General features: G+C 49.4%; 1 protein-coding gene across 2 annotated transcripts; it reads right to left on the minus strand.

The window, feature by feature from the left end:
* Positions 1 to 1,481: 1,481 nt before the first annotated feature.
* FAM78B (family with sequence similarity 78 member B) lies at positions 1,482 to 8,631 on the minus strand. Of its 2 annotated transcripts, none has more exons than XM_083621480.1 (2): positions 8,363 to 8,631; positions 1,482 to 5,643 (listed from the first exon to the last, which is right to left on the minus strand). In XM_083621480.1, the coding sequence occupies exons 1-2, from the start codon at positions 8,623 to 8,625 to the stop codon at positions 5,121 to 5,123; spliced, it is 786 nt and encodes a 261-aa protein (XP_083477606.1). In that variant the 5' UTR covers positions 8,626 to 8,631; the 3' UTR covers positions 1,482 to 5,120. The 2 variants fall into 2 exon arrangements, with proteins under 2 accessions (XP_083477606.1, XP_083477607.1); XM_083621481.1 differs by lacking the exon at positions 8,363 to 8,631 and adding an exon at positions 7,225 to 7,325.
* Positions 8,632 to 11,973: the final 3,342 nt, after the last annotated feature.

The following is an 11,973-nucleotide window of genomic DNA, read 5'->3' on the forward strand; positions in this document are numbered from 1 at the left end:
CAGTTTTTGGTTTCTCACACTGGCCTTTTAACGCTGCCAGGGACAAACAATATTGTTGTCCATCTTCAAAAAGAAACAACTGCTGAGAAGCAGCATTCTGACCAGGGGGCCAGGACCATGTAAAAGAACAAGCATTAGGCACATGATAGCCAGAAAAGGGAACTGGGGTGCATGCACACCTCTCTCCTAATGAGTTTCTTCAATACACCAAAAAGGCTCATCTGCGGGATCAGACCAAAGGCCAATCTAGCCCTGCAGGTTGTTCCCCCAGCCACAGGTCTATGGGAAGCCAGGGAGCAGACATGAGGGCAACAGCCCCCTCCCACTGATGCTGCCCAGCAACTGGTCTTCAGTCCAATGTCTGTGCGAAGCCCACCGAACACGGCAATTTACTCTGTGCTGGGTGAAAAAGTGCCAGTCTCCCATTCTTCTGCTTAATTGGATGGGTCTTGGATTGGAGTGTTGTGAGAGAGGAAGAAAGACTTGCCATCCCCCTGGGGTCAGATCCCTCCTTCAGGGGATGAGGCCACAGAGCTGAAGTGGGAGAGGAATTTCTGCAAGAGGACCTAGTTGGGCCAGGATGTCCCCCGCCTGAAGATATGCTGTTGCCCTCTTCTACCTCAGAAGCCTTTGTGGAACCTCTGTACTGCTGAGGCCATGGTTCAAAACAGAACAACTTCTCATCACTTTCTCTACACCATACATAATTTTTGACCCCTCTATCATGTCCTTCCTTATGTCTTTCTTTCATGTAAATAGTCCCAAATGTTGTAAGCCTTCCTCATGGCAGAGTTGCTCCAGTCCCCTGATCATGGCTGCCCTTACTTTAAGTTAGAAATTCAAGTACCAACATTTAGGGTGTGATTGGAGCGGGGGTATTCCATACTATAATTCACTGTTCCTTTCCTTTTCTGCAACTTTGTTTATTTTCTTTTCCCCAGAATTAGGATAATTAATTTTAAATGAGATATTTTATAAGAAAATATATATTTAAAACTGCACTACCTTTCAATAAGCTGTTCCATTTTAATTTTCAGGAACAGCAGAAAATAATAAAACTCTCCATTCAGCTTTTTGGGAGGCCATTATAATCCTTTGTGCAGAACATTTCCAGGAAGAGTTTGTCCTAGTCTTTCAGAGCATTAGGCTCCTCAAACAGTCATTGGTTTGCTGAGGTAATGGAAATAGCAGTTGCTCCCAGCCAGGGCCAAGCAATAATAATAATAATAATAATAATAATAATAATTTATTATTTATACCCCGCCCATCTGGCTGGGCCTCCCCAGCCACTCTGGGCGGCTTCCATAAAAACCAAAAATACAATAAAATATCACACGTTAAAAACTTCCCTGAACAGGGCTGCCTTAAGATGTCTTCTGAATGTCAGGTAGTTGTTTATCGCTTTGACATCTGCTGGAAGGGCGTTCCACAGGGCGGGCGCCACTACCGAGAAGGCCCTCTGCCTGGTTCCCTGTAGCAAAGGCACAGGTCTTGAGAACCCACACAGGCTGGGCAGGAAGACTTTGGTTACATTCCCCCAATGTTCTTTATCAGAGATGAAAACATGGGCAGACTATCACGGATGAGGACACATGAATAGCCAAAGTTGTAGGGCAAGTGTCACGGAGATAAAGCTCAGGATGAACTTAAGCTTGTGAGTAAGGTTAAAAACAACAACAAGGAGCCAGTCTGGAGCAAGTGGAAGAACAAGAAAACCATAGATCAGTTGAATGGAAATGTTAGTGGGAGGCAGGGAGATGGGACTGCTCAACTCCCACTTCACCTCTGTCTTCTCCCAAAAGTGAAATTCTGCCAAAAATAAAAAATAAAAAGATAGATGAAATAATTAAGGGAATTATTACTCAAGATGCAAACAGCAACACCTAGCTGCCCTAAATGTGGTCCAGGGTCACATGAGCTGCATTGCAGAGATAATGCAGTGGTACCTCTGGATGTGAACGGGATCCATTCCGGAGCCCCATTCGCATCCTGAAGTGAACATAACACACGACTGCGCGGGTCGTGTTTTGCCGCTTCTGTGCATGGGCGTGATGTCATTTTGAGCATCTGCACATGTGGCAGCGCAACCCGAAAATGCTTAACCTGAAGCATATTCATCCCGAGGTATGACTGTATCAGAGTCCCTGTAATTTTTGAGACTTATTGGAGAACAGGTGGCATGCTAGGTGACTGATGGCGGGCAAATTCCCCCCTTCTGAAGATAGCGACACAAAGGGTGATTGATGGCAAGTTCACTTGGCATCAATGCTTAGAAAAATTCTAAACAGATTATTAACAGTTGGTCTGTCTTTAAAAAAGCACAATGGTTACAAAGAGCCAGCAAGAGTTCATGTCAAGCTAATTTCATCTCCTTTTGGGCTGCAGCTAATGGCTTGCTAGATCAGGGGTGCAGATGTGCACAAAGTATCTTAACGATTTTTAACAAGCTCTCTCATATTTTGATGGAAAGCTAGGTACTGTTCCCAAAGAGTGCTCTTCAATGGGTCATCAACCTAGAAACCCTCAGGGTTTCCCTAAACCCAGTGCTGTCCAATGTTTGCTCATCACATTTCCAAATGACACTAAACTGAGAGTTCTTGCTAATACTTAGATGCAGGAATCAAGGTGATCTTGGCAGGATCTGGGCCAAAACTAACAAAACCAAACAAGCAAAATGAATTTCAACAAAAATGAATATGAAGTTCTGCATTATGGTAGGCTAACTAAGGTGCCCAAATAAAGGATAGGTGATACCTGGCTTGGCAGCAGTACATGTAGAAACGATCTAGGGGTTTTAGTAGCTAAACATGATTCAGCAGGATGAAGTGGCAGCTTAAAAAGCTAAGGCAATTCTAAGCTACATCAACAGAAATATAGTGCCCAGATCACGACAAATACCCCTCTATTCTGCTCTGATCAGACCTGCCTGGGCACTTCAGCTGAAGAGCTGAGTGAGGAACCTGGAGACTAATGAAATCATAGCTCTAAAAGAGATGGGACTAGATGAAGAACTCAGTGGAAAATGTATCACTCTTTAGGAGTGCCAATCTCTGTTCACTTGAGAATTTAAATTCTTAAGGCCAGTAGCTGACCACTTGCAGAATTATGGTGGGAATCCACAAAAAGGCCCCATGTGCTGTGCTATTATGGATTCTGCAACCAATTGTTTGTTATACAGTAATTCACAACATAAATCTTCAACTTCTGTTTATCTCTCATCTACATTTTCTATCTGAAGTAGTATGTTCACATTATTCTGGGAGTTAATGTCAGTAGTTTTGATCTTCTACACACTTTTCTACACTAATTTTGCTCAAAAGCCTTTTAATGCTCCATTTCCACAGTTGGAGAACCAAAAACCAAAGCTTGGAGCTATAGTCACTGACGCACTGTGTTCCTCCTCCCAGTTTTCCAGAACGGGTGTTGGCTGAGAGTCAGCAACAGAGCAGAAAGAGAAGTAAGCTGACTGCACATCTCTGGAGATTTCACAGGAGCTAAACTCCATAGGTTCTCTTCCCTTTCCTGCTAGGACACCATCACCATCATAAGCAAAGATGCTACCAATCTGTGGTATGCTCAAGAGAAGTTCCCATTACCTTCCAATCTTCATTTATCCTACATAAAATCAAAAATTCCTCCTCAAATATGGGATGATCTAATAATACTTTCCTTAACTACATTAAATATGGGAAAGGAATAATTTTCAGAAAACCTTCCCTCTATGTCATGCATTTTCAAATAGTGTTGGACAAGGACTTGGCAACCCAGATACAAATCCCCACTCAGGCATGAAGGTAATTTCATGATCTTGGACAAGTCATACTCTCTCAGCCTAAGCTACTTCACAGAGCTGTTGTGAAGACAAAATGAGGGAGCCATGTATGCCATCCTCCGTTCCTTGGAGGAAAGTGGGAAATAAATAAATAAATAAGTAGGTCAGTCAGTCAGTCAGTCAGTCAGTGGCATCTAACCTTGTGAGTTTCTGTCCAGCTCTGACTGTCCATTAACAAGATAACGTTTTTGCTCCAGGTGGTGTTCTTTCTCCCAGTCTTTTCTCCACCATGAGCAAAACTGTCACTGATTGGGAGGATATGGAAAGAAGTAGTGTTTCCAGCATTACCCATTTTCCTTGTTCAATGGCAATTTCAATCTTCCTATGGCAGAAACAACATACCAAGATTGTTAGAATCCAACCCGCCCCCCGCCCCCCAAACACTGAGCAATATTGTGCCTGGGCTTTTCTGGGTGCCAGATATAACCCTTTCCCACTGTGCTGGAGAAACATACTGTGCACAGACAATCTTCTGAAATACAGATTAACTGTGCTTGGATAAAAAGCAGAACTGGGGATGGTGTGTGGTTTTTCATTTTGTTTTGTTTTTAAGGTGTAGCCAGTTGATTTGCCTTGCATTTCACCCACAGCATAGAAAACTATGGCAGAACTCCTACACTTACAACTACTTGAAACACACCGAGAAACATGCAAAAGGTCTGAACCCGATGAGGCCGAATCAATTAGCCCCAGAAAGAGGGAGAGTGGGTGATATTATTGGTAGTTCAAAATGTGTTTTAGTTCAGCACCATGGACAGTTTCCTCAGGATAAAGCTGCACTTTCTACAAATGTGAAGCTTAACAGACGGCATTCTTGTCCCCCCCTTTGTAAACATTTTCTTCCTTCTAATGAGCAGGTGATAATATTGATTATCAATCAAAAATGCATAGGTATCATGTTGTGGGAATATGCCATCCCTTCCTGTCTTAACCCAAAGAGCAGGCATTGCACTGAATGTCTGGTAAGAACAGCCTCCAGGACTACATCTAGTTGGCTGGGAAGCAGCATTGGCCACAGGCACTGGAAATCAAACTCTGGATCTCTGTGTTTCAGCCTCTTTCCACATGAGAACACACTCAAAGTGTGAAACAACCTAAATCTTCTGAAGTCCATACGTCCAGCTACTCTACTGTGGCCTAGCACTGGCCATTGCGATCTCACGCTGTCTTGAAGAAGCCCTCTTTGCATTTGTATCGCAAAAGGCAGGTGAACACAGAGGTCTTCTTTGGCTCAGTTATCCATGCCAGTGGTGGCAAAAGCCCTCATTGATACCATCAAGTGTATTTTTTATTTGGGTGGTATCACTACCAAAGGCGGTCCTCTTTTGGGTCTCCACATAAGGACCTGGGCATCATTGGCATTGGGTTTCACTAGTGCATTTGGTGGGATGGGTTCCATTCTGCTCAAAATTTTGGGCTGCTCCTGCTGAGTCCTCCCCACTAGCCGGGCTCGCTTGCCCAAGAGTTGCATGGGATCAACTTCAATGTCCACTCGCATCCTCCACTTTATAGTCTGCAAAATAATCTTTTCCTTGGTGGTCATATTCATAGCTACTAGCCACGTCGTAAAGCTTTGGTCCCGTTTGATCCTGGTTAGTAGTGGCACGTTGCTGTCACTCACAGGAACAGCCCACGTTACGCTGGGGTAGAAATTGTCATTCATACTGACGGAGAACCTGGAGACCTTATTGGTGGGGCCAATCAAGGTCACTGTTTCTGTGGTGTTCCCATACCAGGGGTAGCTCACTCCATCAGAGTCACTGATGGCTTTTACACGCCCTTCTCTCAAGTCTGGAAGTTCCCAGCTTGACCTAGAGGGGCAAAGCAAAAACAAAATAAAAACATGGGTTAAGAGGTGTATTAACAATTGCTAAGAATGTTTAAGAGCAAGAGGGAAGAGGGGGGAAATAGGAGGGCAAGGGGAATGAAAGACTAAAAATACAATAAAAGGTATAGGAAAAATACTAAAAGTGAGTCCTATGCTTCAGGCTGGATCTAAATGTATTTCCCAGGCCTGGAAAGATTAAAAACTACCACTCTAAATGGCAAAAGAGCTGAAGTAAAATGATGCACAACACTTCAGCAGCAGACAGCCTTCTAAGCAAATAGCTTTGGCTAGTATGTATTGATTGTGACACAACCTTCTCACATAGACAGCATCCCTTCACTGGCAACTTTTGCAACGATGCCACTGAAGCAGCAGGAAGCTGACTGTGCCCAACACTTTCAAGCACGCTAATACATCAACCTCAGGGATTCCAGTAGGAGGGATGGATTCAGGTTTGGATCCACTTTTATCTATCTACCCCATTTCACAGTATGAGAACAAAGGGAACCCAAGAGAAAGAGAACAGGGATAGCAATTACTTTAGTGCTACACCAAGAGCATCGTTAACCTGTCCCCTTCTAATTGAACTGCTGCTAATCACTCTTCTGGTAAAGTGTAGTGCTGCTCTTTGACATACTACATCACTCTCTAAAATAGGGATAAGGAACCTGTGGCCCTCCCAATGCTGTCGCCATCCAACTCTCATTAGGCCAATTGCCAGCGATGATAGGAGTTGTGCTCCAGAAACATCTGGTGGGCCACAGATGTTTTCTGCTCTAAAATCTGACCTTCACACTAGGGGAACATAGAAGGCTATGCAGTAGATCTATGAGAACCCAACAGGGAGCACCCGCAAGAGCTTCTAAGATGCAGGTTCTCTCTCTCACACATGTGCATACCTCATTTTCTACCCCATTCCATTGTTCACTTAAATAACAAAGAGTCGTTCAGCACCTCCAATATTAATATATCTACTGTGGCAGGATCTTACTGCAACTGAAAAACAAACATTGTTCTGGAACAATGTCCTTTGGACAGATGAGACCAAAGTGGAGATGTTTGGCCGTAATGCACACCACCATGTTTGGTGAAAACCAAACACAGCATATCAGCACAAACAACTCATGCCAACTGTCAAGCACGGTGGTGGAGGGATGATGATTTGGGCTTGTTTTGCAGCCACAGGACCTTGCAGTCATTGAGTTCACCATGAACTATATACTAAAGTATTCTAGAGTCAGATGTGAGGCCATCTGCCCAACAGCTGAAGCTTGGATGAAATTGGGTCATGCAACAGGACAATGATCCCAAGTACACCAGCAAATCTACAACAGAATGGCTGAAAAAGAACAGAATCAAGGGGTTGCAATGGCCGAGTCAGAAGAGTGGGCCAAAATTCCTCCACAACGATGTGAGAGACAGATTAAGTCCTACAGAAAACAATTAGTTCAAGTTATGAGCCTTGGGCCTATCAGCAGCAATCTATGTCAGGGAAGACTTCAAAATGCTGGTCTTGACCTTTAAATCACAAATAGCCTTCATTCGATTTAAGGATCAACTCTACCTTTTGCATGGAGGCCACGTTCCCCACAAATGTCAAGCACAATGCCTTTTATCTGGTGGCAGTGTCACTGGGGAACTCCCACAATGCAACTGCATCCACAAAGAACCTTGCCAGGGCTGCCAGTCTTTACTATCAGAAGGGGGGGAGGAGAGGGTGACAATTAACAAGCTGGCAAAGGCTTTCTTTTGTAGAATCTGTCCTACATATGTTGCTACTATCCCTCAGCTCCTCATATGGGGACAATCCATTGACTTCTCTTACAGAACTGCTGTAAGGATTTCTGAAATAAAAGTACAGTACAATGTAAAAATCAAATATCATTATGATTGCTGATTAGGAAGGATAAGAGCTCAAGAGTATCAAGTTATTCCAAATCATCATGAGGCCCAAGACAACCACATGAAAAGGAGCTCCAAAGTGCTGTTGAGTCTTCTGGCAACAGGAGGTAATTCACTGCCAGGACAGAACATTCACTTTCCTGATGCTACACTTAAAGGGGGACGTGTAGCTTTGCAGTGGTTGGCACAGCAGTGCACTGTCCAAGGTGCTTTCTTGCAGGAGGAGAAGGGTGCCTGGTGACATGAGGACAGGTGCACTCACCTGACCAGGTGGGCTCAATTAGCACTGCTCACAAAGGACCATGTTGCTGTAGGTGTTGGAGCATCGAAAGGGGAGGGGAAGAGACACCCACAGAGAAGCAGCTGAGGGCCAAGCTACACGAGAGGACAGAAGACCCGCAACTCACCAACCTCTCCCATTTTCACTTTTACTTGAGAGCTGCCACGGGGCTTGTATTTCAACTGTAGACATTTCAGCAATTTCCTCCCTGGGTTTGCTGAGATTTGGGCTGCTTGGCCCCAGAAAACTCTAGGCGAGGAGGAGCAGCCTTTGCCCAAGACAGCAGCTAAGGAAGGTGCTGCTCCCAAGGGCGCCGTCCCACCCCGCCCCCGGGCCGAGGGGGTGCTCTTGCTCCCGGGGCAGCCTCGGCCGGCCCAGCTGTCCTGCCCGGTGTCTTCCGCCGCGGCGGCCTCTCCCTTTGGGGTCCATGAGCGGGGGGGGGGGGTAGCCATCTTTGTGGGAGGGCGCAGGGTTCCTATGGCGACCCGGTGAGCCCCCCCCTCTTCCCGGCGCCACTCACATGCCCAGGTCGCTGTAGGTGTTGTAGAACTCCATGTGGTTGCAGGCCTGGATCCAGCCCACCACCCAGGTGTGGCGCCGCGGGATGGGCGGCATGAGGACGCGCGCGGCGGCGCGGAAGTAGGGCGTCCGGTAGCGCAGCACGATGGGCGAGGTCTCCTCCAGGGCCGTGGCGCCCGGCTCGATGCACGCCGACACGTCCGACACCACGATGTGCTCCCGCCGCACGCGCGCCTTGCACGCCACGCTCTGCAGGCAGCCCATGGCCCGGACCCGCCGCCCCCGCTAGCCCGCCCGCCCCCCGGGGGCCCCGGCGCCCCCCGCCCGCCGCCCCCCGAGCATCGCAGCCCGCCCGCCCGCCCGCCCGGCGGCTCCACCTGCTCGCCGGGCCCGCCACTCGCCGGCGGCTCCCTCTCCGACGCCGAGCAGGGCGCGCCGGGGACACGTGTGAGGGAAGGAGTCACGTGAAGGGAAGGAGAAGCGGGTCAGAGCAGCGGCGCCCAAGCGCGCAGGGCCGCCGCGGGGAAGGATGCTGGCGGGGCGGGCGGGCGGTGGCTGGGGGCTCCCCAAGAGGCGCGGGCGGAAGCCGAAGGGAAGCCGCACAGGGAAACACCTGTAGCCTTGCACCGGGTGCTGTTGGATGGGGGGGGTGTTAAAATATCGTTTTTATTGCTTTCGCCATTGTTTATTAAATTTCTATACCGCCCTTCATGGGAAGATCACAGGGCAGTTTACAGTATAAAAGCAACAACACACACACATGACAAACAAAACACACCCCACCCCACCGCGCCAAAAGACACAATTTAAAAGGCCGTAAATTGTTTCATGAGCCAAGGCTTCAGAAAAGGGGAGCGTTTTCACCTGGTGCCAAAGACAGTAAGGAAGGTGCCAGGTGAGCCTCCCTGGGGAGAGCAGCATCCCACCAATGGGGAGCTCGTCCTTGTGGCTCTCCAGACCTCGTGGAGGAGGCACACCAAGAAGGGCATTTGAGGATGATGCTGGCAGGGTCTGGGCTGATTCAGATGGACAGAGGCAGTCCTGGAAGTATTGCGGTCCTGAGCACTTCAAATTGGGCCTGGAAACTAACAGGCAGCTAATCCGGTCAGGCCATGTTCGGTGTAATAAGCTCAAACCATCTTGTCCTGGCGAACAATCTGGTCGCCAAATTCTGCACAAGCTGAAGGCAAGACAGCGGTCCAGCACTTCCACTGCCTTACCTCTCTCCCCTGAGGCTCTCTTGCGTCTCTGCCTCCCAAAGGCTGGCACAGCTGTTTGTGGCAGCAGCCCTGGTTGTAAGCTCCATAGGTGAATGGTGCCTCTGGGGCTGGCCAGGGGGTGATGGTTGCCAGGAGCTGAGGCAGCCTTGGAGTACGCAAGCAAGTGGTTGAGGGAGCCCAGCCAGCCAGTCTGCCAGTCCTTGCTGTTGGGAATGGACAGCAAGTCCCAGGCCCCTGTGGGGCAGTGTTAGGAGCCACCTCTCTTTTGAGCAGGGGGGCAGCTCAGAGACCAGGGGTGGTGGCAGCTGCTGCCCAGAGGACTCCCGAGGAGAGGAGGCTGAGGGAATACTCCCCAAGGGAGGGTTTTTGAAAAAGGGTGAGAGGCTGCCAGCTCTGCAGGCAAGGGGTGACATAACAGCTCCTGAGCCCCATGGGTCAAGGGCAGGGGTCGGCAACCTAAGGGCCATGGGTCGGTAGCAGCCCACAAGGCTTGTCTAACTGGCCCATGGCGACCCATGCCGCCCCCCTGCTGCCCTCTCTTACAGGTGCGACGCGGGGACTGACTTCTGGGTTGATGGCGCCTGTGCGCATGCACATGGGCGCTCCTCCGACCCAGATGTATGCTGGAAATAGCGTGTGCGCAAGCATGCGGTACAGAGAAGCACTCGTGCACATGTGCACATGCTATTTCCGGCGCACTTCAAGGTCGGAGGAGCGCCGGAAATAGTGTGCGCGCACATGCATGGGCACTCCTCCTACCCGGAAGAGCGTGCATGCGCACACGCTCCGGCCCATCCTCCAACAGATGGCGCGTCAACCGGCTCATCCTCCTATTAAGGTTGCCGACCTCTGATCAAGGGAGCTGTGGACTCAAAAAGCTTGAAAACCTCTGGTCATTGGTATCAAATGCTGCTGAGAGATCAAGGAGAATTAGCAAAAACACGTTTCTCCTGTCTCTTTCTCAACAGAGGTCATCATACTGAGGAACCAAAGCCGTTTCTTTGCCCAAGTTGGGCCTAAACCCTGATTGAAATGGATCTAGAAAATCAATTTCCTACAAGAGGCCTCGGATCCAGTCCATACATAAACCTCGCCCAGGATGAGGAGATTGGCAGCTGGCCGGTAATTACTTAGATTTTTGGAATGCAGGGGGGTTTCTGGAGGACTGGTGTTACCACGGCCTCTTTCAAGCAGACAGGGACCAGCCCCTCTTGCAAAGAGCCATTAACCACCTCCCTGGCCCGGCCAGCTGTCCCCCTCCTGCTAGTTCTTATCAGCCAAGAGGGACAAGGGTCCAGAGTGCAAGTGGCCACCCTGATTGATCCAAGCACCTTGCCCATGTCCTTTGGCCATTCTAATTGAAACTATTCCAACACTACAGGGCTAGACAATGCTCACAACAACCCCTGAGATTCATCTGCTAAAGCAGCAGAGTCAAGGTGCTGGCAGAAGCAAACAATTTTATCCTCAAAATGCCTTGCAAACAAGTCACAGTGAGCTACCATCAGTTCTGTCACCTTCTTGGGGCCAAAGTGTAAAACGCATGGTACTAACCAGGAAAGCTCTACTGCAGGGGTCAGCAAGGTTTATTTTGCCTGGGCCAGATCAGTCCCGCGGAAATCCCTCCATGAACTGGATTGTGTGTGCGCGTCTGTGCAGTGGAAGTGAGTCCCCATGCTGTGCTGTGCCAGTTTCAGGGGCGGCTCATGGGCCGGTCAAATGACCTCCACGGGCCGCTTCCGGCCCATGGGCCTTAGGTTGCTGACCCCAGCTCTACTGGATGGCACACAAAGTAACCCCCCCCCGCCTACCATATCAGGACAGACTTGAGAATTGGAGAGGGGGAGTTGACTGTGGTTTATAGGGATTCTCTCTGTCCAGTTGGGGGGAATCTAGAGTGTGCATTCCTGGCCACTGGCGGAGGAAAGGGAGTGCGGAGGGAGCAGACCGCCCCCAGCACTACTATTCCAGCAGGGTGCCATCGCAGAGCGCCCCCCCAGGACACACACCGCGCGCACCCCTGCGCTGGACACCACACCCCCAGGACGCATGCCACGCCTCTGGGGATGGTGTGCCACGCCCTCGGGATGTGCGCCACGCCCCCACCTGCTCTCTGTCCCCGGTAGCAGAGCATGCAGCTTCACCAGTGTTCCTGGCATTGGGCAATTGGGACAGATTAAGGATTCTGCTGGTTTACTGCCCACCTCGCTGCCCAGCAGCCCCCCTGCCTGAGCTGATGGAGCTGACCTCGGTGGTGAGGAGGAGGAGGCGGCGACTGGCTCTGGGATGGCTCAGGACTTCATGGCTGCCATGACAACCATGAGTTATGTGATGTGTGAGGGAGAGGGAGATTTCTCTATCAACTTTTCCCACGGCATGATTAGTTTTATGA

Source organism: Podarcis filfolensis (genome assembly GCF_964270895.1).
Source record: "Podarcis filfolensis genome assembly, chromosome: 6".
NCBI lineage: Eukaryota > Metazoa > Chordata > Lepidosauria > Squamata > Lacertidae > Podarcis > Podarcis filfolensis.

Bases quoted from the DNA above. Each gene is read 5' to 3' on its own strand.
- FAM78B (XM_083621480.1), bottom strand. From the start codon at position 8,625: ATGGGCTGCCTGCAGAGCGTGGCGTGCAAGGCGCGCGTGCGGCGGGAG. The intron at 5,644-8,362 runs GTGAGTGGCGCC...TTGCCCCTCTAG, and splicing joins ACCTACAGCGACCTGGGCAT to GTCAAGCTGGGAACTTCCAG.